This window comes from Colias eurytheme, chromosome 4 (genome assembly GCF_061535395.1).
Source record: "Colias eurytheme isolate Ceu_HAF_F1 chromosome 4, ilColEury1 Martin Lab GWU primary, whole genome shotgun sequence".
Taxonomy (NCBI): domain Eukaryota; kingdom Metazoa; phylum Arthropoda; class Insecta; order Lepidoptera; family Pieridae; genus Colias; species Colias eurytheme.
In genome coordinates, this window is record NC_142983.1 from 4,332,021 (window position 1) to 4,357,615 (window position 25,595).

The 25,595-nt window shown below is 30.4% G+C and overlaps 2 protein-coding genes across 3 annotated transcripts; one reads left to right on the forward strand and one right to left on the reverse strand.

Annotated features, from left to right (window-relative positions):
* The first annotated feature begins 7,528 nt into the window (after positions 1 to 7,528).
* Positions 7,529 to 11,198, forward strand: LOC149908879 (odorant receptor 82a-like). Its single transcript, XM_090101582.1, has 5 exons — positions 7,529 to 8,313; positions 8,573 to 8,672; positions 9,101 to 9,205; positions 9,412 to 9,570; positions 11,092 to 11,198. The coding sequence occupies exons 1-5, from the start codon at positions 7,529 to 7,531 to the stop codon at positions 11,143 to 11,145; spliced, it is 1,203 nt and encodes a 400-aa protein (XP_089957708.1). The 3' UTR covers positions 11,146 to 11,198.
* A 664-nt stretch (positions 11,199 to 11,862) lies between these two features.
* Positions 11,863 to 22,132, reverse strand: LOC149908880 (glutamyl aminopeptidase-like). 2 transcript variants are annotated; one of them, XM_090120461.1, is made up of 18 exons: positions 21,976 to 22,132; positions 21,093 to 21,299; positions 18,864 to 19,225; positions 17,796 to 17,931; positions 17,338 to 17,614; positions 16,874 to 17,044; positions 16,628 to 16,725; positions 16,071 to 16,205; positions 15,556 to 15,722; positions 15,199 to 15,345; positions 14,943 to 15,028; positions 14,620 to 14,750; positions 13,771 to 13,971; positions 13,556 to 13,632; positions 13,146 to 13,303; positions 12,817 to 12,946; positions 12,360 to 12,582; positions 11,863 to 12,078 (listed from the first exon to the last, which is right to left on the reverse strand). In XM_090120461.1, the coding sequence occupies exons 2-18, from the start codon at positions 21,297 to 21,299 to the stop codon at positions 11,923 to 11,925; spliced, it is 2,862 nt and encodes a 953-aa protein (XP_089976587.1). In that variant the 5' UTR covers positions 21,976 to 22,132; the 3' UTR covers positions 11,863 to 11,922. The 2 variants fall into 2 exon arrangements, with proteins under 2 accessions (XP_089976587.1, XP_089976588.1); XM_090120462.1 differs by lacking the exons at positions 18,864 to 19,225; positions 21,093 to 21,299; positions 21,976 to 22,132 and adding an exon at positions 18,042 to 18,593.
* Between the last annotated feature and the right edge of the window lie 3,463 nt (positions 22,133 to 25,595).

The following is a 25,595-nucleotide window of genomic DNA, read 5'->3' on the forward strand; positions in this document are numbered from 1 at the left end:
TAATTTTTTTTTTTTAATGATAAACCGTGATTAGTTAAAATATCAGTAAGATTTATTTTTATAAAAAATAAGTAAGTGGAAAGAAGAGAATCGCTACCTAGCGATAAGGCCGCCGTTTGTACATGCCTTTCTCTATTTTATGTTCTTTCTGTATTTGTACTTTCTGATGTGTGTGCAATAAAGTATAAAATAAATAAATAAATAAATAAATAAATAAATAAGTGCTGTTTTAACTCCTATAGGACCTCAATATCCAGAGTAGCGGGAATAAATGGGGAGAAATTCTTTCTCATTTTCAATTTCATACGATGACAATTCAATGAAGAGCGATCGTTATTAATTTTCGATTAGTAGTTACATGCGTCTCTCTTCAGCTTTATTTTGTTTACTAATGATAAGTAAAAGATATTACATATAAATATATGTACGTATATATTTAGATAAGCTGCTGAAAAATATGTTTTTTTCAATCTTTCATCTCTCAGTTCTAAATACCTGATTTCTTTCATTAAAATATTATCCTGGATTTAATGCACTCATATATTTATACCTAGGACTAGGAGCTAGAAATAAAATTTAATTAAACTTATGTTTACAAAAAAGCTGTGTTGTGTCGATGCTCGATGGTAAGCGTAAGTTCAAGAGACTTTATAGAGGCATATGGCATTTTAAAGATTATTGCTGTCTTTCAAAGTTATGGGATAAAAAAGAGGTTCGTAGAGGGGAATATACCAAAGCAATGGGATGGGTAAGGAAAAGCACATATACCTTACTCTTAAAAATGTAATTTAAACATATTATTATCTCAATAAAATATATTTTTTTAATATAATTATTAAAGAAACACTGATAAATTAATTCAACAAAAAATACACAATGTATCGAATCGTATAAGTATATATTATTATGCAAAGGTTATGTACATATACTGATGTTAATTGTTGTGAGATATTAGTTTATGCGCATATTAGGTATATTATTCACCCTTTTTATTTCAGTAAGCTTAATAAATAACAAGTGATTACTCCATATACGAGTACCATATATGCACACGTAAAGCCACATGCTTTTAGCAAGCTAGTTTTGAAAAAAAAGGCAAAATCAAAAATAAATAAATGTATAGAGAGATTATTAGTTATCTAATGCGTATTAAGTTATGCGTATCATCATTTATATCTATATGATATAATTCCCTGAATAGATTTACGTCATATAAATAATGAATTAAATTTCGTAACTCAGGATGAGACTACGGACATGAAAATTAATAGTACTAGATCCCACCGCAGGGTTACTTCGTTCATAGTTTGTTTGATGAAACCAAAATTTTATGTAAGTATATATTTTATAATTAGGAGAATATAATATATATCGACTAGGTTGCCAGTCAAAATTTGGCCGTAAGCAAGCATTAGACCTAACAGACCAACTTATAGAGTAAATCAATATAAAATACGATACTTACTTATTACTTACGTCTATTTATCCCGATGCTCATCAAATTAATCCCATGGTTTTTGACAATATGCATTTAATTAATAAAAATAATCAATAGTTTTTTAGATTTCTTAATATAAGACAACAACCAAAATCGATTTTTCCATATTTTTTATTGCTCCACTCTCAAAAGTCACTGTTAAAAATAATTAAAAAAAAAAAACATTTACAGAAACATAAATTAACTGTGCACTGAATCCTAAGTGAATTAAGCCTACCGTCCAAAAATTTAAATTTTCCACATGCTAAATTACAATCGTGTGATATTGTGAACACGAATTGCACAATGGCCAATATCCGCGTCTCGGACCACATGCCCATAATTCTCTCCGCTCAGTCAAATGATCGTACAACTTTTATCATAACAACATATTCGAATTTATATTTATCTAACTATTTTAACTATAGACACTGCTATCCGAATCGGCGGTAAACTGAACTATTATGACTATTCAAAAGCGCTTCTAGAAGAAGTCTAAATGAATGATTGAGTTTGAGTTTAAAGTGTTAATAAATTGCTTGATGATTTCTTATAAAAAAATATTATAGAAAGAAAGAAGAAAGAAAATAAGCTTTATTGTCACTAATAACTTCATACATTAACCTAAAGAAATACATTAAAAAAAAGACGTGTGGCACTCGGGGACTGCCGCGGTAAAGCTATTGCATATTTGCATAGCATGCCTTCAAGCCATACCTCCGAGCCCGTCGGAGTGGGGAGCGTGAGGTTTTTTCGTTACGGAATTTCTCGATTCGGTCCCCGCGCTCAAGGCCCGCGTTATAAGCTATGCAATAGCTTCATATGTCAACTGGGCCAGACTCAGCCATGCTGTTAAACTTTAATACTCGAACCAACAGTCGCTTAGGTACTCAATTATTATCTATTATAATGACAATGTATCAAATATTCTAGGTAAAAAAAAAACCTTATTTCAAAATAATGCACGCAAAAAATAAAGCAATCACAGTTCGAAATAAAATTAAAATGCTTAATAATACATAAAATAATTATAGTCAACAACACCTACAATGTAAAGCCACTGATTACATATTGGGGAATTATGAGCAATTCACAATATCCTTGATTGATGAATAAAAAATCTGTTTTGTGTCTATTAAATGAAACGTAAATCTATTAAATTAACACGTTCTAAATTGAACTTCCTCATCAAGTGTACAGGAATAGAGTAATCTAAAAAATAAGTATGTTGTCTGTTTTCATAATAAGAATGTCGATGTCATCAATGTTTTAATTTTTTTTACGTATATTATGATGTTAGAAAACACATTTATTTACCTACAAAATATGTAAACTTGTGCATTAACATTATATTTGTATAAACAAATTTCGCATTTCAGTCGTACATGAAAATGAAGTCAAGTTTAGAGATAAATCACTGCATAGCAAATCAAAGATGCAGATAAATTCCGACTGACTTTGTGGTTTAGTGACCAAAGTCGCTTGGGGACCTTTTCTCTCAAGAACATTATATTCGATAAGTCAAAGCGATGTAATAGCTATTACATGTTAACCCATATTATTTTCGACCCGATGCAATCTAATTTCAGGACGAGGATAAACCGAAGCAAATCTTCATGAAAACATTATTAGGCACGTTTTGTTTGCGAATCGAACTCTATCAGTCTAATGGTGATAACTATACAGATTATTTCCGAATTCCAAGCTTATCTCAAGGCTTAATATTACAAATTGATAATAATTTTGCTTTCTAATGAAAACAACTGATTATTTGCAAATTGGGAAATTAATGACAGATAATATTTTTTAAACCGCTTATGGATGAGTATTCCTCATTTAATTATGATAACGTATTTGTCATACCTAATTAAATGAGGATCCTTTATTTAATCAAATACAAAAATACTTTAGATCTGTTTGTTCAGAAATCAGATTACTTTTTCGTATATCCTGCTTGTCACATCGCAACGCTACGGAAATATAAGTGTCTACACTCTACGCGGGTATATTTCCCCGCAATTTCTTATTTTCAAAATTGTGTATGTGTAAACTACAACCACTTCGAACGTTTATCTTGGATTGTTTTAAGAACACGATTGACAGTAGTGAGTAGCGTATGCAAAACTTAAGAAGGTACACCGATGGCGGGAGTCGGGACACTTAGAAGTAATAACTTAGAATATTACCAATGAATATAGATACTACGAATTCATTTTCGGAGAACCTTCCTATATTTCTACATAAATCAACGACAAGAAGTAAGAACAAGAAAGCTTATATGAATAATGTACTGGTAGCTTCACAATAAGGTAAAGATCGAATTAATCAGTTTATGGTACAAAGAAGGGAAAAATCCTATTATTCCCCGCCCTTTTTACAACCTTAGGTATCTAATTAATGTGACCTCTGCTTCTTTTCTAAAAGCGATATTGTAAACCTTTTTAAACTCTTTAAATAATTTGTCTGTTGCCATCTTCTTTTTAAAAACAAATAACTAATCCGATTAATCAGTAGATAACTGTTCTTTATCATCATTTTTATGTATGAATCTATTTATTCATGAAATCTATTTGTTATTACAGAAAATTTATTTGTTGTTTTAATGCATTAATCACCTAATGATTGTAATTATGTGGAGAAGAGACTATATACGATATTATAATTATTTTTATTAGGTACCATATTAAAAGGACAAGGACGGAAACAATTTACTATTTTAAAGAATGTTTAAAAATATTTAATAGCCGCATTTGAATTGTGTAAACTATTTCTGAAGCATAAATTAATTTATCTATAAATAATTATTAGTATAACAATGCGAATTCTTTGTTTGTAAACTTTACGTGGTACTAACAATGGTTAGTATTATGTTATTTAATAATAAATAATAATATATTAGATATTAATTCCGTGTGTTTTTTTAAAATGTTCTAAAAGCTTTCGAAGGTGATAGATTTCTATAAAAACATGTCCAGGACCAAAGGTAATAACTATGCAATAATAAATAAAGGAAATAGATCTCTCTATTGCAAAGGAGAGACTTTCCCTGTGGAGGATATAAAAATGTACTATTAGCTTCTAACTTAATTGTTAATAGATTAAATTACACACATTTTGGTAAAAGTAGAGCATGACTGCTCTAATACTATTAATTCTACGATATCTCCAGTAAAATCAGCGAATGGCTGGGAAAAGCGACAATTTACGGCAAGATAATTTTACCCTGGTATCGGCCATTTTGAGTCATGATATGGCCATCATGATTCACGGCTATAAGAATTAAAAATATAGCTCAATTTTCTAATTGCACAGTGATTAAATAGATCTATATTATTCATCAAGAAGAACTATAGAATTATACATAAAGCTCTGAAAATTTTGAAGTCACTTTGTGGTTTTTTAAAGTTAGAGTATTTATATAACCTACCTATTGAAAACCTATTTAAGCTTTGTTTACACTATTATATGTATATCTAATAGGTACTTATTATCGTCCCGTATCCGCCCCGGTTCGATTCGATCGAAGGGCCTCTATGATATTAACCAATACTTCGAGGGCAGTAACTAGATAATATGTTTGCTTATGAATTTTTATGTAATTGTAATTCTATTACATTTTCACTATACAAAATAGTTAAAATTGGGACTGACTTTTAACATTCAACTAAAAAAATCTGTGTGCTTTAGAATTTTTCATAAATTTATTAATATAATAATTTTACAATAGCTTTCTTAGCCAACTTACTTTTGACTACGGCCGTGGAAAGAAATGCAGGTGTTGTAATTGAGCCTATTTGTATATTACCACAAAATTACAACATTAAAGTGATTATTTAAAGGAAAGAAAACAATATAAAGTATAATTGATAGGTTGAGTGCGAAAATAATTGAATACTTTCCAATTTTCTAAGTTGTTTATAATTTTGTTACAAGACAAAGGCTGAACCAAGCTCTTGAATAGCACTTCATAATAAACTATTTGTGTTTTGTATTTTCAAGAAAACATTAATAAGTAAATAAAGTTACTGAAATTACAAAAAAAGTTTTCATAACTTAAATCCTAGATTAGTATGAAATTGCTTTCATAATAAGGATAATTATAAAAGTTATTTTAATTAGTTTATCAATTAAAGTTTGTTTTGCCTATAACGTACGTTCACGGTAAACTAAGAATATAATTTATTTATTTTTATCCCCTAAATAAAAAAAAGAATATAGTGCATCCAATGAATTCGGAAAATTGTGAATGTACCACTTCAGAGCATCGTTTTATTGTAAGTATCGTGAAGGCATCGCATGAAAATAAACTGGTTTGATTACAATATTATTCATATTTGTTTAATCAATCACTAGTTACGTATTAATTTAACGTTATTACATTTACCCCATCATCCGGAATTACTCTATAATTATAAAATATTTTATTATTATACCTATTGGTATTGAGTTAGTTGTAATTGCTTACTTCAAAACAGAGTAAAGTTGTAGTCCCGTAATCTCAACTTATAGTGCTTTATATTATTATAGAATTATTATGTAATGGAAATACTTAAAGTTTTCATCAACACCTTCAAAAAATAATAAACAAGGTAGAGGTCATATGACTGCGTAATAACTTCACCAATACATCAATGAATACATCTAATATATCTTCACCAATACTAATATATCGGAAGTACATATTAGACAAATCGCGTAATATCGAATTCCAAGACTAAACAGCGACATAACAATGCCATTAGGCTATGCTGGCCCGTTACGGATATTTTTCATTAGAAGGCTACCATATTACTAGTGTGTTGCTACAAAATGTTCTCTAAGATGAAGTCCTTTCTGAAGGTAATTTTTATTATGTATTTGATTATAATTATCATACCTAACTTATATTTGTATAGCTATTATTTTTTATATGGTTAAACAACGTGGAAAATTTCATTTCTACTTAAAAATTGCGACGAATATTGTTCATCGATGCTCTTCTTCTTAGTTTGAATTAAATTATAATTAGTTACAATACATTGGCTTGATAGATTTATAATTCAATAAATTATAGCTACCTATATAAATAGAATGAGATACATTTTAAGGCATCTATAAAATACATAGTTACCTAAAACTTTTAGAATTTATTAAAAGATTAAAACAATAATTCTACATTTAATAATACAGATCAAATAAAAAATACGAACAAAAAACTCTCAAGCTATTCAGATTGAAATTGTAGCGTCTGTTATTATGAAAGCTGCAAGCTTCGAGTGCAGGACTGATTTTCAACGGACTTAATTGAAACGTTGTTTGAGTAAATCAAACAAGCGAAAGAATTATTATATAAAGTTCACACTAAAATAACTGCCTCCATTAACACTATAAATTAATACATTTTCTGCATTTGACATAATCTTATATGTATATAAAAATGAATCGCAAAATGTGTTGGTAAGCGCATAACTCGAGAACGGCGGAACCGATTTCGATAATTTTTTTTTATTATATTCCTTGAAGTTCGAAGATGGTTTTTATGTAGAGAAAACGTAAATATGTACCACGGGCGAAGCCGGGGCGGACTGCTAGTAATTAATATTTATGTTATAAGGCGGAAAGATTTGATAGTTTATTTGCTACGTTTTAAATGAAAAAACTACTCTCTACTCTTCTCTTACTTCATATAGATACTACTGATACTACTTAACCTTAAATAGATACTACTGAGTAACATAGGATACATCTATTTTTCCCGTGTCCCTATGGAGCCAAGACGAATGGCTACTTTTAAGTAAAATTTTAATAAGGATTTCAAATTAATATATTTCATTTTAATTAGACTTATCTATTTAAGTTTTGTGGCTACTTGCGAATGGACGATTTAAGTTTCAGTCCATTAACCAGATAAAAATAAATAATTTTAAGAAAGCAATAAAATAGGTAACTTTACATTTTTATGAAGTTTGTACACCAACGTATATTTAAAACTTCTTTCTCTTTTATCAGAATCGAAATACTATATCGGAAGAATGTGTGAGAAACAATTTGAAAATAGATAAAAAGACCACCATGGAAAGAACCATTATAAAGTGGATCCAGAAAATAGGCCTGTGGTTAGGTCCAACCGGTAACGAAATACACTGGTTAACAAAAATTTGCATCAGCTGCTTCTTCCTCGCTAATTTCGCCCAGTTGATTGCGTTGTTTTTAGCTAAAAACGACCCGGAAAAGCTCTTCGGGTGTTTTAGCGTACTTTCGTTCTGCGGTATGGGATTTATCAAGCTGTATTCAATGCAATTTAGAAGAGACGACTGGAACTTTTTACTTAATCAAGCTTTTATATTGGAGAATGACGAATTGAACAACGATGACTCGACCGGCGTCGATTATGACACCGATGATGAGGATAATGATAAATTCTCTGGGCATATTTTGGTTTATTCGCGGAAATTTTTGTCTACAAAGTCGCTTCTTTCTCAGATGTATAGCTTTACGGGTATCGTGTATATTTTGTCCCCATTTATTGAATATGGGATATATAAAATAAAAGGCGAGGATGTGGATTGGCTGCACGTTTTGCCGGTTTGGTCTCCATTAGATATCAGTGCATTCGGTTATGCAGCGACTATTATTGCTGAAATTGTTGCTTCTGTTTATTGCGTAAGCGTACACATTGTTTTCGATTCATTCGCTACTGGTACTATGATATTTGTATGTGGCCAGTTTTCATTACTGCACGCTTATAGCCAGAGAATCGGCGGAAGTGGCAAGCAATTTAATTTATGCCAGGAACGAGACGCCCGAGCACATTATAGGATTAAGAAATGCCACTTCATTCATGTTACTTTGCTACGGTGAGTGTCATTTGCCTAATAATAATAGTTGGAGAATATTATTTTGAACAAAATGAAATAGAAATACCTATGCTATATAACGAAGTCCGTCGTGGATTTGAAATTGGGTTTTCTATAAATTTATCCATTATCTGTTATTACCTACCTATGTAGAATCGTAACTTTATTGAGATAAAAATGTTAGTAAGTAAGATAATTTAAGTAGTACTTAGATAAGTCATCAATAATGAAAAAAAGATATTATTTCATATTATTACAGTATGGTCAAACAATTAGATGAAATCATAAGGAATATCGTCGGTATATACTTCTTCGTGGCTACACTGACTCTCTGCTGTGTTTGTATACAGCTGCAATCAGTGCGTATTCATTTATGTATATCTACTTAGTTTCATCTTAGCGTAGCGAAATTCAAAATCTTTTATTTCATTTATAATATATCTGCGTCCAACATTATTGTGATAATAATGAATCCCTGTTCTACGTGTAGAACAAACAAACAAACAAAAAAAAACAATTTAAATCACATGGATGTTGAAAGAGGGTATTAAATATTATGTCATCGATTATAGAATTAATCAAGCCATCTCTGAAAGTTTCAAGCCTCTCTCCAACAATGGATTTATTTGCAGTAATATCTTGAAAGTTATAATGAGATCGAGTCGCCTTACGCATACAAATCTTCAAATTCAGCACGAGATTAAGCCACTTGGAACATTCATTCGTAGCAAATTTCTCTAGCTGTTAAAAGGAAGTGTTTTAAATAAATTGTTTTGTTAATTCGCAGAAGGACTTAAGCGCCACCCAACTAATATCACTGTTACAGTACATGTGTGCGACTCTCACTCAGCTTTTTCTCTACTGTCATTACGGAGACGCTGTACAAAATGAGGTAGGACACTTAGTACTCGGCATTCAGTGTTCATGCTTGTAACAAATTAACCTAGTTATTCTGGTGCCGGTTGGAACTTTAAATACATGCAAGATAACTAATGTGCACTCTTAATTTTATAAAATTTTAGAATAACGTAAGCACTAGTGAAAATTGTGATTTAAAATTAAAACATACCTTTCCTGTTTAAATTTTATATATTTCAGAGTGTTGTTACACTAGGTGAAGGCCCTTTCGCGTCAGCATGGTGGAGTCTCGGAATAAAAATTCGCTCTGAAGTTGGGATTCTTTGTATAAGAATGTCTCGATGTTGCAAACTGTTCGCCGGACCATTCAACGTTCTTAATTTGGAGTCTTTTATACAGGTTTACAATTTCTTTCTCAATTTAATATTAAATTATTTGAAGAAAGCTTTAAAAAATTGTGCTGTAAGAATGCTGCTGTTACGATACAGCTAATACCAATATTTAGGAATTGGTCACAAAGAAAGCTAATCCTCCACGAGAGAAAATTAAGGGTCTACTTATGGATTGTTGAGTAGTGTGATTTTGTTCGGTCGATTTTAAATACGCGAGTAACTAACATTTAGAAATTAAAGATTTGAACTGATTTTATACGCGATATATTCAATTATCCCGACGTTTCGCACACTTTGCAGCGAGCGTGGTCAAAGACAAAGAGAGCCTGAATGCGTTAAAATCTTTAATTTCTACATGTCCATTGGTATGTAGGTAGGTAGGTAGATAACTGGTGATCATTAATTATTATTGATGACATTAATGATCAGTCGTTTTCAATTTTGCTACAGACTTATTGCTCGCGTATCAGTATGAAAGTGCCTTAAAGGATAGACGTATCTAATAAATATTATAGTTTGTTGGCTTATTGCATAAAGAGCGCATTTTTCTTAGGAGTAGTTTACTGTTTAATAACATTATCTTGTGTACTTATGTATATTATAATAATAATATGCAATATGCATACTCTCACGTAATATGAATAAAAAGGAATAAACTGAATACCTACTTATACTAGTAGACTACAAGCCGGCATAGGAAAAAAAAATTGGTCAAATGAACCACCAGGGGACATATCTAGAACGATAGAAGAGCATAAAATAATAAGATTCATCACTATGCCGTCACTTGTAAGCTGTCCAACTGAGTGCAGATGAGAATTCAAAAGTACAGGTAGACTCGGTAAATTTTGGTCATATATTTTTGTACGGCATTCTTAACCATCGATAGATCCATTAAAAATAATAAGAAACCGCTCAGTGCCGTACAAAAATGGTGGTCCACAAAGTCGGAATTTTTATTTAATTTCCGAGAGTTACCGGGGGTAAATTTGGTCATTTGACCATGTACGGCATCTGTGTCATACTATTTCTATACTGCTTTTAATCCATTATTCCGCAACGCCGTACAAAAATCATGGGGACAAGGGGAAAAAATCGAGAGTTGCAATCCCATCTCTTTCCCCACTCCAGGGGGTCATTTGACTAAGTACGGCTTCGGTTCCAAAACATTTAACATCAACATAACATAACGCCGAAAAATGTTTTTTTTTTCATGGATGAGTATTAATTACATCTATAATTGACTCTCTACTCCTACGCTAATAGTTGTTAGGTATGTATTGACATATTTCATTGACTTCGGTTCTTTCTTAGTTCCCAAATATATCAACATTCTCTGTAACAAGTACCTAATAGAAATTGCACGTTATTTAACAATACTATCCATTGAAAATCTTGGAAATTAGAATTAGTGAATTGTGTAAGAGATATAAACGTTGGAACATTGGTAGGTACTACCTTTTTAAAAAAGGTCATACTTAGTGCACTGTATATGGTACCTAAGGTAATAAATATATTTTCTTTACAGATTGTCCGGACGGCATACAGTTATTACGCAGTATTACGGCAGACATCTGAATAAGATTCTATAAAACTTATTGTATCACGCTAAGGAAAACAATTTTCTAGACTCATTACTTTCACGATACATAAGTAGGTACCGTAAAGTTGTTCAGTGGTAATATTCGTGTTTTATTTCTCATCTTTATTATTACTAGTATAGGACCTATATATTATCTGTTTATTATTAAAATTTGTAGTTATAAATAAAAAGAAATGATATTATATGATTTGAACAAGTGTTACGCAGATAACTATAGATCTACTTCAAAGTTATTTTCTTTAAGTTATCGTTGGCAAAGGAAGGTTGGTAGGTATATATAGGTACAGGTTGATGGTAGGCGCCTGATGGTAGGCGAACGAAAGCGAAAGCGAAGGTAGCGCTTTCGTTCCGCCGGATATTCGGATATCTGGTTGCCTTACTATTCGGTATCCGGCCAAACTGCTATCCGTAACATCCGTTCAAATTATGAACAGTTTTTTTTAATATTTGTCTGTCCTGGTGTGACGCGAGACCATTACGATTTTTGTATCGAAACATTCGTTTCGTCATAGCATGTTCTAGTTCAGCAGGAATGCGCAGAAGTAAAGGAGTGACGTCATTTTTATACAAGCGAATGACGTCACAAATTGACGCCATCTTCTGTAACGTCACTATTTGGACTATTTCACAGTCACGACACACAGACTTATAACAGGCAGGTACTTTATTGGTACTTTGAATATAAATAAAATGCAATTTAAACTCATTGTTAATTTATTAGGTATTAGATACTATATTATTGTAAAAATATAAATATTATTCGATTCTTATAAGATGATTCTCCAGCCACGACGCAACGACATCTTTGTACTGAGAAGACCATTTAATATTATTTTGAACAGTTTCAAGCGCTCTTTTACGCGCTGAAGCTCCGGCACCTGCTTCTGGGTACTTTTCAAAAAATGTCTGCATCTGAAAGAAAGTATCTTGTTTACTATTCTCATTGACATTTTCAACTTTATTGACATTAAAAAATATCAAATAATAATCATTTTAACATTTCAAACGTTCTAAAATATCAGAAGGTTGTTTGTGGCTATTATAAAATGTTCACATTTCTAATATTGTATAAACACCTTATATTTATACTGAGTTGAGCCCACAGCTTTATAAAATACCCATATTATATTCAAAGCATCGGCCAATTTATAAATAAAATCATTTTTAATTTGTAAAAAAAGTGAAATACACACCTCTTGAAATCTTTCTTGCGTATTAAACGAACTGGTAATGCTAGGTATGACATTGCCCAGATATCTGCTATTCAGAGTGAACCTGTCGACCAACCGCGGCCAATTCGTGCGAACTTCATTCCAAACTAACGCTGTTCCATGTGGGTTCGAACTTATAATACTTAGTACGTTAAGATAGTCTTGACTGCGTATGTTTTTCTCGTCCCACGCTAGGTCTAAATATCTAAAAAAAATGGTAAGTATTAGAAAAAAATGTAGTGATTTTTTTTTATTTTACATTTATATCAACAAAATTCAACGAATCATCTATTCTAAATAAGTTTACTTGCAAAAATAGAGAGAAATATTAAATTAAATATTTTTTACAAAATTATTTTTTAAATGCATGGTACTTTTTTATTTTATCTAGACAAAAATAGTTTACAGACAAAAAAAAATGTAAAAATTTTATCCATACTTCCTGAGTATATCCACATTCTTTGGAGCGCTTAATGCTGTTCTAATTTTGGTTTGTTCCTGTACATCTTCCTCCATTTGATAAATGCGCCATAATTTATCCCATTCTTCCATTGAAGCATTCCTCATTCCTTTAACATAAATTATGACAATATTTACAAAAAAAAAAACAATATTACGATAATTAAAAAAACATAGTAGTCATGACTGACGACAGAAGTGAAGTTATAATTTAAATTCTTAGTATTAAAAGAAATATCATTATTCAACCAACAACTGCCTACTTACCTACCTAATAAGTTTTGATTAAAATAAAATAAAAATAAGTACCTTGTACATATACAAAATCACGTAATTCTGGCTCGATATTCTTGGCATTCGCAGTACCGTACGAGTCGAGCCAAGCTAGGAACAACTCGCGTACAGTTTTCACAGCGTCCGGCAAACCGTAGGAAGTCGCGAAAGCTAGTACTTTGGTGCGTAGGAGTCTGTAAAAGGGGAAATTGAAGAAAAAAAGTTTTAAAATTCTCTGTAGACTGTAGTTTCCTTAGTATCTTGATATCTTGAATATTGGTATATATATAAGTATTAAGTATTGACAATATAATATTACCGATATTTACAATATTAACAAATTGACAAAAAAAATTTTTTTTTTCTTAGTACACTAGACACTATTTTAATTGTAGCTTTGAGATAAATTTTAAAAGGTAGAAAAATAATATTTGAATAAGCCTAACCCTTCTATAACGCCTAAGTCGGTCTTTTCCCAACTTTGCTCCAAATAGAGTCGTTTGACAAGATGCTGTACATATTCCTGAAAATAAAAGTATTTTAAAAACTAATTCCTTTGTATACAATTATTTCTATTAAATTTAATTACAGCTTCATTTACACAAAAAAATCGTATTATATATGAGAACCATACATACAAGAATAAGCTAAAAATACATACATTTAAATTATCATAATCCTTTGTATTGAATAATCTATCGGCCAATTTATTAAATATCGCAGCAGCATTATCCCAAGGCACATAGTCCTTTTCTCCAGTTAGGTATGTGGTGAGATTCAAAGCTATATCGTACGGTAAGTGACCAGCCTCTGCTAATGCGAACGCGTCGTTTAAAATATGTGTTCTGTCTGATATTGATAGCTGAAATATATATAAAAATATGTATAATAAATAATAATTTTAGTTTAGTTATAATAATGTTAGTAATCTACACTAATATTATAAAGAGGAAAACTTTGTTTGTTTGTTTGATTGTAATTTTGGCTCATAAACTACTGCATCGATTTTAAAAATTCTTTCACCATTCGAAAGCTACATTCACGAGTAATATAGGATAGGTTTTATCCCGGAAAATCCACGGGAACGGGAACTATGCGACTTTTCTTTGAAACCGCGGGCGGAGCCGCCGACGGAAAGCTAGTATATAAATAAAGGGAGAAATAGGTAGTAGATTTTTATAATGTACAAATGTTACGGTCATAGAAAAGGCGAAAGAATATCTCACGAGTGACATAAGTCACAGGACGGATTTAGATGAAACTTTACAGCATTACTTGGCTTTATTTTCGTCCACGCGTGAAACAGCACGGCACAGCTATGTACTAGCTAAATAATTTAAAAATGTAGATATAATTGTGTCTGTATATTTGCTGTAAGTATATTTTTAATTTTTATATCCTACAAATCTGTCACAGTTTATTTTTACAAAAAACATTTTGCATGGATGAATAAAAACGTCTAAAAAAGTATTATAATGTAGCAGAACAGATAAATAGGTACTTAACTCACCTTATCAGATTTTGATTGAAGTTGTTCCATTAGTTTTTCCCACATATCTATTGGATAATTAACTCGATAGTATCCCACTTGCTTGTTGTTTATTTTTATCCATTCATCTTCTTCAGAAAGTGTTAGTTCAACTGAAAAATATATGCTTATTATAATACATAATATGTTAATCTTTTCTTAAACATACTTTATTTACACTTAACACAGAGAAAAGAAAATAACATACTATCTTATGTTCAACTTTATATTAAGTTATTAATATATGGATTCCTAAAGTTATACACCAATAAAATAAATCACTACCAAAAGAATATTATTCTTACCACTTTCTGCAGTATCTGGGAACCAAATGACACTTTCATTTTGTCCTTTGTTTGTAGTATAAGTGATAGGAATAAACCACTTGTAGCTGGAATAAAAAATTAGACAATTTAAAATAAAAATGTATTATTTATCATAGTGTGAGAACACTGTACATTGTAGTCATTCTATCATAAATCTAAGATTAATTTCTTATTAAATAATTATAATTATACTTACACAAATGGTTATTAAATTTTAAAATGATTAAATACTCACTGAAAGTCAGAATCATCACTATAAGAAGCATTTGGATCCAAAAGAAATCTTGATTGTGTCAAAACATATGTATTTTTACTTCCTGTTTTTGGTTTAACATTTACAAGTGGATAGCCCATTTGTTTAGTCCAGGTATCCATTATGTACCTTAGAAAAAAAATTCAATTTAGTTAAAATTATTATTCCTTAATTTTTAATTCATATGTTGTGAAAACATTCAGAGTTACATTCCAACAAAGATGAAATAGCGGACAATCCATTGCAATAAAGAAAATAATTATATTTTTAAGAGAAACCAAAATGGATAACTATGAGGTGAAATATCAATTTTTTTCATCATAAAAAGTTTTTACTTACTGTAAACTTAAGTTTGAGCTATCCTTTTTAAAGTGCGGTTCTAAGCACATCAGTAGCTCTGGAGTCACAGTATTTCCAAATTTATATTTCTGTAGATACTCTGATACACCTTTACGGAAGTTTTCCTCTCCTATAAATCCTTCTAACATCCTCAAAACAGATGCTCCCTGCAAAAATTAAAAATATCTTTATATCGAAAATAGTAATTTAGTAAAATTTGAACTAAAAAGAAAATCAACATTGACAGTTATTACTTATTATTATTTCTTTATGTTTTTTAATATTTTCAAATTTTCACAACACAAGATTTACTAAGAAAGAGCGTTTGTGTCAAGCATAAATGTCAGAACTGAAACTTCTTTGGCAACATTCAAAGATACCAAAATCATCGCCTTACATCGTAACGATAATGCCATGATGCGACATTGAAATTTTACACGCGACATTACAATGCGCCTAGAGAAGTTTCACTTCAAAAAATATAATTCCTTATAAATTTAAGTTTACTACTTTACCTTGTTATAGGAAATAAAGTCAAATATAGCAGTTATCTGGTCTGGTGTCTCCACAGTTTGAACAATCGGATGACTTGACAGTTTGGCATCAGTTACTAAAACTGAATGAAGAGTCCTTGTCAAAAATTGATCCAACTGAAACAGAAATATTTATAAAATATAAAGATATATTTATAAATAATCAAGCACAAATAAAACCCAAATTGAACAAGTATGCTTATCATGCACCTATGAAAAATTTTACTATTATTCGTTTTTGACATTCATAATATATATAATATACTAGCGGTCCGCCCCGGCTTCGCCCGTGGTACATATTTCGCAATAAAAGGTAGCCTATGTTCTTTCTCAGGGTCTAAAGATTGTCTGTGCCAAATTTCGTCAAAATCCGTTAAGAGGTTTATGCGTGAAAACAATAAATACATACATAATTACATAATTACAAACTTTTCCTCTTTATAATATTAGTATAGATATAAAGCATTATTTGTGTAGATGGAATAATATTATATTTTGAATCAAAAAATAAAATAAAAAATAAGTAGGTATATATTTACCATTGTCCAAGAAGGTTCAATAAAATTCAATGCTTTTACTTGCATGTAGGATGCAAAACCTTCATTCAACCATACTTCATCCCACCATTTCATAGTTACTGAAATAAAATAACAATTACCACATAAGCCCAGTAGAAGACAGTGAATTTGTTAAAATCTGCACATATTTGTAGAAATATTTGTCTAAATAAAATATCTTTAAACCCAAACATATGCAAAAACTATTACAAACCTCACGACACTCACCCAAATTACCGAACCACATATGAGCTAATTCATGAGCAATCGTATTCGCTACATTGATTTTGTTCCTTGATGAGGCTTTCATCACATCAACTAGGAAGGAAGTTTCTCTATAAGTGATCAGTCCCCAATGTTCAGTTGCTCCCGATACATAGTCCGGAATGGCAATCATGTCTGTAAAGATAATCTTATGATAATTAAAAAATTGAATTTGAAAAATTATTTCAATGTTATATAGCCCATTTATTGAGGAAAGCTATAGTCTATATATCATCATGCTAAGACCAATAGGAGCAGAGCACTGTGGGTAAAACCGCGGAGCTCAGCTAGTCAGTAATAAACAAATTTAATATTAAAATGAACATTACAATGAACTTTATCATATTTTATGTGATAAGCACAGCCTACTTTAAGAAAGTGGCTGTTAGCCTGCATGATTTTCATATTTAAATAATACAAATTCTTACCAAGTTTTGGCAGTGGAAATGGCACTTCATAATACTGAATATAAAACTCAGTCACTCTCTTCCCAATATCTTGAGCGAAATTAATTTTATGTGTTTGATCCTTTTGAGCAAATGACCTGAGCGTGAAATTTTTTCCTATACCATTAGCATTTATTGTTGTTTCTTTGAAGTCAAAATTGCATATAACAAAACATGCTAAGTATGTAGACATAGGCACACTTGTTGCAAAGGTGACTTCCTCTGTGTTTGTTTTGGAATCTAAGGTCCTTGAAATTTCCTGAAAACAGTTAAAATATTGATTATAAACATTCTGATATATTTAATAGTATTGTGGAATATTTTATTAAATACACTGTATGTTATGTAACTTATGTTTCAAAATTAAAGAGTTCAAATTGCTATATATTATTTTTAATGAAACTCTTTTACAAAAGATTACCTGAAAGAAGTTATCTTACATTCATGTTTGAGAGAGCTACATAGTCAATTGGCTTCACAAGGGTTATGTCATATGTAGCTTTAAAATCAGGCTCATCAAAACATGGGAAGGCTTGGCGAGCATATGTTGGCTGAAATTTACTGGCCACCATTGTACTGAAATAAATTTCATACAAGTCTATTAAAATCAGACAAGTTAAATTTATTTTTAAATAAATACAGAGAAGGATTTTGATTATTTTATAAGCTTTTTTTGAAATATTTACCCTCCTCTTTTTAGTCGCGACAGATAAAAACCCACTATATTACGTGTTAAATCTCCACTAAATTCTATGTTTATTTGATAGTTGCCAGGACTCAGATTTTTATCTAACTGGATATATAGTTGTTCTAACGATTCGACCTCAAAGTATTTATGGACTAATAACTCCTTTTGCCCACAAAATACTTTCACATCTTTTATATCTAAGAACTTAGTATGTACACAAAAGTAGTTCTTTTCATGCTTAGAAACAACATCGATAGAGACTTCACCATTGAATTTCCCTTCCTCTAAGTCAGGATGTAATTTTAAGTTGTAGTGAACAGGGTTTACTAATGTTGATAAACGTTCAGATAATTTAACTTTACAGAACTCCATAATATTTGCACAAAATGCACTTTGTCGGTATTGATGTAGGACACCACAAACTGGAGTAAGTTTTATTATGTTTTTGAAGAACATGCAAATCGAGTAAATTGAATAAATAGAAATAAACCACGGATTTATAGCAAACAAACAAAACAAGATGATTTCCACTTTCTGGTTTTGAATTTTGATTGATGACAATTGACAAATGACATTTGGGTGACATATGATTTCAGATTTGACAGGAGTGACGATTTTTTTTTTGTTTGTCGTGTAGCCGGGTACCGAAGTTTATTAATTTGTGTTCTTTTTTATCTTGTTTTTATTAGTTACTATATAGTTTTATTGTTTAGTGATAATTAATAACCTTACCGCTTTAAACCACGTTTTAACCTTGTTTTGTTATAATAATTTATCTGTTTTAATTAGGTACCTATAGACTTTCTAAGTGGGAACTCACTCGCCATTTTTCATTGTGCTTGCATACATTCCGACGATTCCTTTGTCAAGTCGTCCAGAAAAATCTATGAATAATTCATACAATCCTGCAGATAGTTTATCCACATATTGTAATTGATACTTTTCCGTTTCCTGGAGTTCTCTTGTCGCGTTGGATATGACTTCTGCTCCTTTGATTGTTTTAGTGGAAATAAATTTAACCCTGATATCCTTTACGTGGAATTCGATAAGATTAACAGATTCCATTACATCCACTGTTATTTTGACTCTTCCTTGATAAATCTTCTCTTTTAAATCAGGCCAAAACCTCAAAGTGTAATTTATTGGTCTTACATTCCTAGGAAGTCTGATATTATTTTTTTCCTGAAATAAAAGAATACTATTAAAATCACACACTAAAGGATACATTAATAGTAGGTAACTACGGTAACATTAGGAACTGCTTTTTCTAGTACCTATACATATAAGCAGGTAGTCTGATTCTTCTATATCTTCTTATTTTCTAATTAATATGGGTCAAGATAATCTGCCATAATATATTGAATGAACGTTTTCATTTGATCATTTCTCGTTATCACCTTGGCATAAAAATCGTGATTTTCCTGCATCCTTTGTAATAATAATATCCATTATTATTCATGAATCCTTTGGTATGTAACTATTCAATATTTGGTATCAAATATATTGCTATTATTATTTAAAGATCATAGATTGTGTTTATTGAATCTGAAAAAATCTAATAAGAGGGTAGGCCGTAGGTATGATAAACGATTTAATCCCAAGCATAATAACTACTTGAGGTTTGTCCAATAATTAATACAGTACATCTCATTACAATAGGTAGGTAGGTATATTGTTATAGTCGATAGATAAGTTAGGTACCTTTAATGTTAATTGTAAATAGTAGAGGAAAGTCACCAAATATGGAATAGTATCCAAATATGGAATTCCTTAATTTCTTTAAGGTATGAATCGCAACATTCGACCATCTTCTGTTTCATTCGGTGTACTATATCGAGTTAGTTGCGCGAACGGTTTACGTGTGGCAGGCGTGTTTTGTTTTGTTGCCGTGCAGAAATTTTTTAAGGTAAGTAATAAATGAGTATTTACCGGCTATTATGTTTGTTTACATAAGTGTTATACTATTTAGTATAACGGTACTATGTTTATTTCACCATTTTGTGATCTTTTGTCTTTAAAATATTGTGAATTTAAAAAATATTTAGTTGAGTTTGAACTAGTATAAAAATCCAAATATGGACAGTCGTCGGTGTCTAATTATGGAATACTATAAACTTGCTATTATTTCTTTAAAAACTGTATGTAATGTTTGTTTTTAGAATGTCCGATTCACAATCAATTTAACGAAAAATCTGGGATGAAGAAAAAACGGCACAATCTATAAAATTCATCCGGGAAAAGAAAATGGGGTATTTGAAAGCGGCACAAGATTTCCAAGTCCCTAGGACAACTTTATTTCATCATTATATTTCTATTTCTTCTTTCAACGTTATTAACTTTATTAGGAGAAACAAACAAACGAAGAAAAATAAGGATGATAGTGAAGAAGAAAGACTCTGAGGAACTAGACGTTATCCAGTTTGATGAAGGTACTGGACATGATGAGTTGATGGACCAAGTGCCTTCTGACTCTGCAGATGCAGAATGTAACATACATGCATCAGCAGAGTCAGGAGGTTCTGTCAAGACTTTTTTCCATCGATAAAAGTGGAGAAAGTTGAATTAAATGCTTGATGTATGGGCTCTGAACACATTAGGTATGATGTGCTGGTCCAGATGGATCTGGATTTGTGACTTTTGCAAGTAATTACGTAACTTCTTTCATTTATCACAATATGTTATATTCATTTAATTGATCTCAAAGATATTCATTACATTTTTGTTATTGTTATGTTGATTTATCCTTATATTCCATATATGGGTACCTATTCCATATTTGGTTACTCATTTGTGATTTTGTTTTTTAAGTAAGTAAAGTAAGTAAAAGTAAGTAAAAAATATTTATTCAAAAAATATTTTTTGTGTAAGATTTTAATTTAATTACTGATATATTTGGTTAAAGGCTGTTAATAACTACTTATAGATATATGACTGATCAGTAAAAACAATAAACCGATTTAATTTATGTGAAGTTTTATTTTTATATCCCAAAAACAAAATGGTATTCCATATTTGGTCACTTTCCTCTAGGTGGTGAGTAGGTACTTACATGAATAATTGTATTGGGATTTACACGAGGAAATATGTACGAAGATTTATTAAATATATTTTGTCTTTCGTTGTCAATCGGTATACAAACTGTAGTCAACTTGCGAGTAGATAATGCAACGGTACACACAAAAAAACTAAATGTTGTAATTGCTAATATTACAACTACTTTATTATTATAAACCCACTTCAAAAGTTGTGGCGTCATCTGAAAAAACATTTAATTGTATTATGTGACGAAGAATTAGTTCGTAGGATAATTGTGTTGCAGGTAATCTTACGCAAGTCAAACAGTAAAGGTTATTCGATTCAGTTCTGTCATTAATATTTCAAAAAACCCCAATTTACCACCAGGCTACCAGAGAGGCTAATTTTTCCACTCTATACATAAGAAAGATATATACATATAAGTAGTCAGAATCTTACGCACTAGAGCAAGAATGGACTAGGTTCGGCACCGTCAAGCGGCCCCATTACATAAAACATGCTATCGCCCAATTGTCCAAGAGAAATTATATAGGAACCTATGTAATGTGAAATGGCTCTGTTCGTATCGTAACAGCCACAGGTTACAATTCTATCCAATATTAACATCACTTTCATATTTTAGGAAACGAAATAATAAATTGGCTTTCTAAACTATCTAGGTACTTTAATATTGGGCTGCATTATAAACATTTTTTTTTGTTACTGCTGCTATTACGCGTACAAGACGACCTAGACAACATGAGGGTATTCGAAAAATCGCATTATTTAAAAATTTAAACATGTGGTTTACTGAATTTATCGCTATTATATAATTTTATAGCGTATGTGCTTAGACATAAGATAACTCAAGAGGTAACTACTATCTCGGGTACTTAGAAGCAATAAATTTCACTTACCGTCACTTAAAATTCACTTTCCACAGCGAGCCATAAACACAATTAACCTGAGGAACAATTTCACAGTTGACACAAACGTCGCTCAACAAACGCAATGATCTGTGCAAAGAAATCCAAATGCGCAACAAAAATTACAACATTTCAATACTATAACAAGAGAAGCACGGTAGGTAGTGGTGGGAGTTTGCTTACATAATAACTTACAAAGTTCCTATTAGTAAGTTAGTGTTATGAGCGTGCAAAGTATACAAGATGATGATACGCAAATCTATACTAATATTATAAAGAGGAAAAGTTTGTAAGTATGTATGTAGTATGTATGTATGTATGTATGGTTTTCACGCAAAAACTACTGGACCGATTTCAAAAATTCTTTCACCATTAGAAACCTGCATCTTTACTGAGCAACATAGGCTATATTGCATTTTCAAAAAAATTAGAGATCCTTACCAAAAATGCAATAATGTAACCCAATAAGTTAATAAATATTGATGTTGCTGTGATATTGAAATGTAATTAGATGTGGGTCCTACGCATATCATCGCATAAAATGATATTATGAATACTCATATTTTTTGTTCTATTTATAGCTATAAAATATATTTTTTAAATATCTATATTTAAAAAATATTCAAGCAAACCTGGAGGTTGAAATTGTATGACCAATTTCAATCAAAGTAACAGCTCTATCTGCTTGTTAAATGCATAGCTAATTAATTTACAACACCCATTTTATTTTTTCACATAAATAACGCTTGTTATCGTATACAAGTAGATAATATTATTATATTTTTATATCAAATAGGTTTAAAACTTTCACCTAGTTTTTATATTCTCTATTTGTTTATCATGTAGGTGATATTAAGTTAGCATGCTTGATTTCAGTGATATCGTACCTACTATTTTTTTTTTGTAATTTATTCAGAAGACATTTCCATAGATGGTATATCTCAATATTATACAGTACCTATGTATTATGGTTATTCTTGTCTACCTACAATTTTTTATACCATTTTTATGGATTGGCCTGCACCCTGGTGGCAATTGTTTTCTTTAGCATTTTCCATTAGGTTCGAATGATCTTCACGTACAAAAATCCCAATCAGCTAAATTTTTTAATTTTTTTTAGTACTTACCTAACTACTATACTTTCAATAATTAATTTTGTTAACTAAAATATTTTATTTATTTTACTGTTTTAAATGTTTACATGTTATTCAGGGCAATTTTGCATTTACTTTGCGGACCTATGAAATTATATGTATGAAAAATTTATGACAAATATTCAACATTGTCCTACTTTAATGGCTTTATCGCTAATGTAACCTTGTTACAAGAATTGTTACAATTGCAATTAATTATTCAAATAATGGCCTTATATTATTATGAACCATGAAGTTTTAAACTCAAACCTTCACTAATTATAGTTCAGGATCCATCGCCTATTTTTGCAAGTGATTACTATCAAGCTAATTTTCCGTGAGTAGCTTTATTTTGATAAGACGCCCAATAATTTCCTGTACGAAACCTGGACTAATAGATTTTCCTGGACTAATAGATATATGTTATTTTACTTTTTGTTTTACGCTTTACGAATTTTTATTTAGCTACAATAGTTCATTGTGATTTACGTTTTTTCGCTCTTCGGTATACACCACGATGTATTAAAATGACCTATGAAACAAAACTATTAGGAACCAATTTATCAATAATTGAACAAACTGAAGAATTATAGCGCTTCAGTCAAATGCAACACTATAGGAAATTCGATTTAAACTTCATAGAATAGATTACCTTTCACTCTCCATCAAGCGATAACATCTCGGAGAACCATTGCCGAAAATATTTTTGTACTGACTTCTTCAAATTTTCATGGAAAAATGGTTGAATAGATATTCTTCCGCTTATAAATAAGTGAACGAAATCCTTTGCATCGGAAATCAATCACAAATATTAGATACAGCGACTAGTTTAACAAGAATGAAAGATAAAATTGATGCATGATAGTTTAACCAATAAAATATCTTATATATCTCGTTTCAACTAGTTATCAAGACAGATATATAAAAGGATAAAAAAACGATAATAAAAATTTTCTGGCTGATAGGAATCTGTAATGAATCAAAATTAAGAAACTATCTCTCTATTACTTACATAACATAATTTCACCATTCATGATAATCGTTTTATTGTGAGAGTGTGAGAATTAAAATTATAATAAGCTCTCAAGAATTTGAAAAAAAAAAAATGCTACCCCATGTGAATATTTACTTAAATTTTGAGATACAGCTCCTACACTGTACACTGTATACTACACTGTATTTAAGCCAATGAACGGTTCTGTATATAGTATGGTACAAAGGGAACCTACTTAGATAATATCAGAACATAATTATTATCCTTATCATTTGACCCATACAATTGAAGTTCTTAAAAAAATGGATGCTATTACATAGACTAATAAGTGATTCAAAATCATTACATTTGAAATGTGATCTAGATTATATGTAAGGTAGGTAACAACTATTTAATTACAATATGTAGAGACACTTCATTCATTATCTGGACCTTATCTGGACCAACTTAAAATCCTTCGAAGTTTTAAGTCCAAAGATCGAGTCACACTGTCATAAAATTATATTTATTCTAGCAAATTGTTACACTTTAATAAGCACATCTAGTTTCCTTTAAGTAGAAGAAAACTTCGTCCCAAATATACATTCCACCATAATACAATAGGTTCTCTAGTTCACAACGCTATTTGTTACGTAGCTCGTAGGAAAGTCAGTGATCTCGTTTATTAGTGTTTATAAACAAAGTGTCGCTTCAATTTTCTTGGGAACTATTATAGTTTGCTGAATAAATTTTTCTTTATAAATTTAACATCTACCTATTCTGTTACCTATATAACGGAACAGTATTGACAATTACTTTAAAGTCTAAACTATGTTTTCTACCTAAATATTATCTACTGACTAAAAAAATGTTACGCCTTCTGTATTACTTCGCTCTGACACACTTTATTGATATCCTTTTTTGAATACAAAAAAATCTGAATCATTATTATAAAATATTATATTTTTGCCTTTTTTAGCCCAGCACTTGATATATGAAGGTAGGTACTTGATTAAAGTTTACAGTACTGTAAGTAATAGATCCTTGGTTATGATTCAGTCTACAAATTTACAAACAATTATTCGTAAATTAGTTGTTGTTGGCTTGATCAGAGCTTTAATTAGCTAGGCCAAACTTACATTAAAAAAATGAATACTTAATAACAAATTAAATTAAAATATTTAATGTTAGTGATATTACTTATTACTATGCAGGACAAAAAAGAAAACAATGCTTTTGTTTCAATAAATTAATTTATTTTATATGTTTTGGTAGGCATTCAATATCACTTACCTATAACTAGAATAAATAAACAACTTAAAAATATTCAACAAGATATTTACAGATTTAGCTAAATAATATCTACGCCACTCATATAAAATTGTAACAAACGTAGGTAGTTTATGAACTACAGTACGTTTGTTACTTTAATGTATTTTTGTTAACAAAAATCATTGTTTCTTAAGTAAATCTTATATATAAAATTCTCGTGACACAATGTTAGT

Excerpts from the sequence above, each read along its gene's own strand:
- LOC149908880 (XM_090120461.1), bottom strand. The coding sequence starts at position 21,299 with ATGACGCCACAACTTTTGAAGTGGGTTTATAATAATAAAGTAGTTGTA. Across the intron at positions 16,206-16,627 it reads TTGAACCTTCTTGGACAATG|TTGGATCAATTTTTGACAAG; the intron begins GTAAATATATAC and ends TTTCTGTTTCAG. Across the intron at positions 12,947-13,145 it reads TGATTTTGTATATGTACAAG|GAATGAGGAATGCTTCAATG; the intron begins GTACTTATTTTT and ends TTTATGTTAAAG.
- LOC149908879 (XM_090101582.1), top strand. The coding sequence starts at position 7,529 with ATGGAAAGAACCATTATAAAGTGGATCCAGAAAATAGGCCTGTGGTTA. Across the intron at positions 8,314-8,572 it reads ATTCATGTTACTTTGCTACG|TATGGTCAAACAATTAGATG; the intron begins GTGAGTGTCATT and ends ATATTATTACAG. Across the intron at positions 9,206-9,411 it reads GAGACGCTGTACAAAATGAG|AGTGTTGTTACACTAGGTGA; the intron begins GTAGGACACTTA and ends TATATATTTCAG.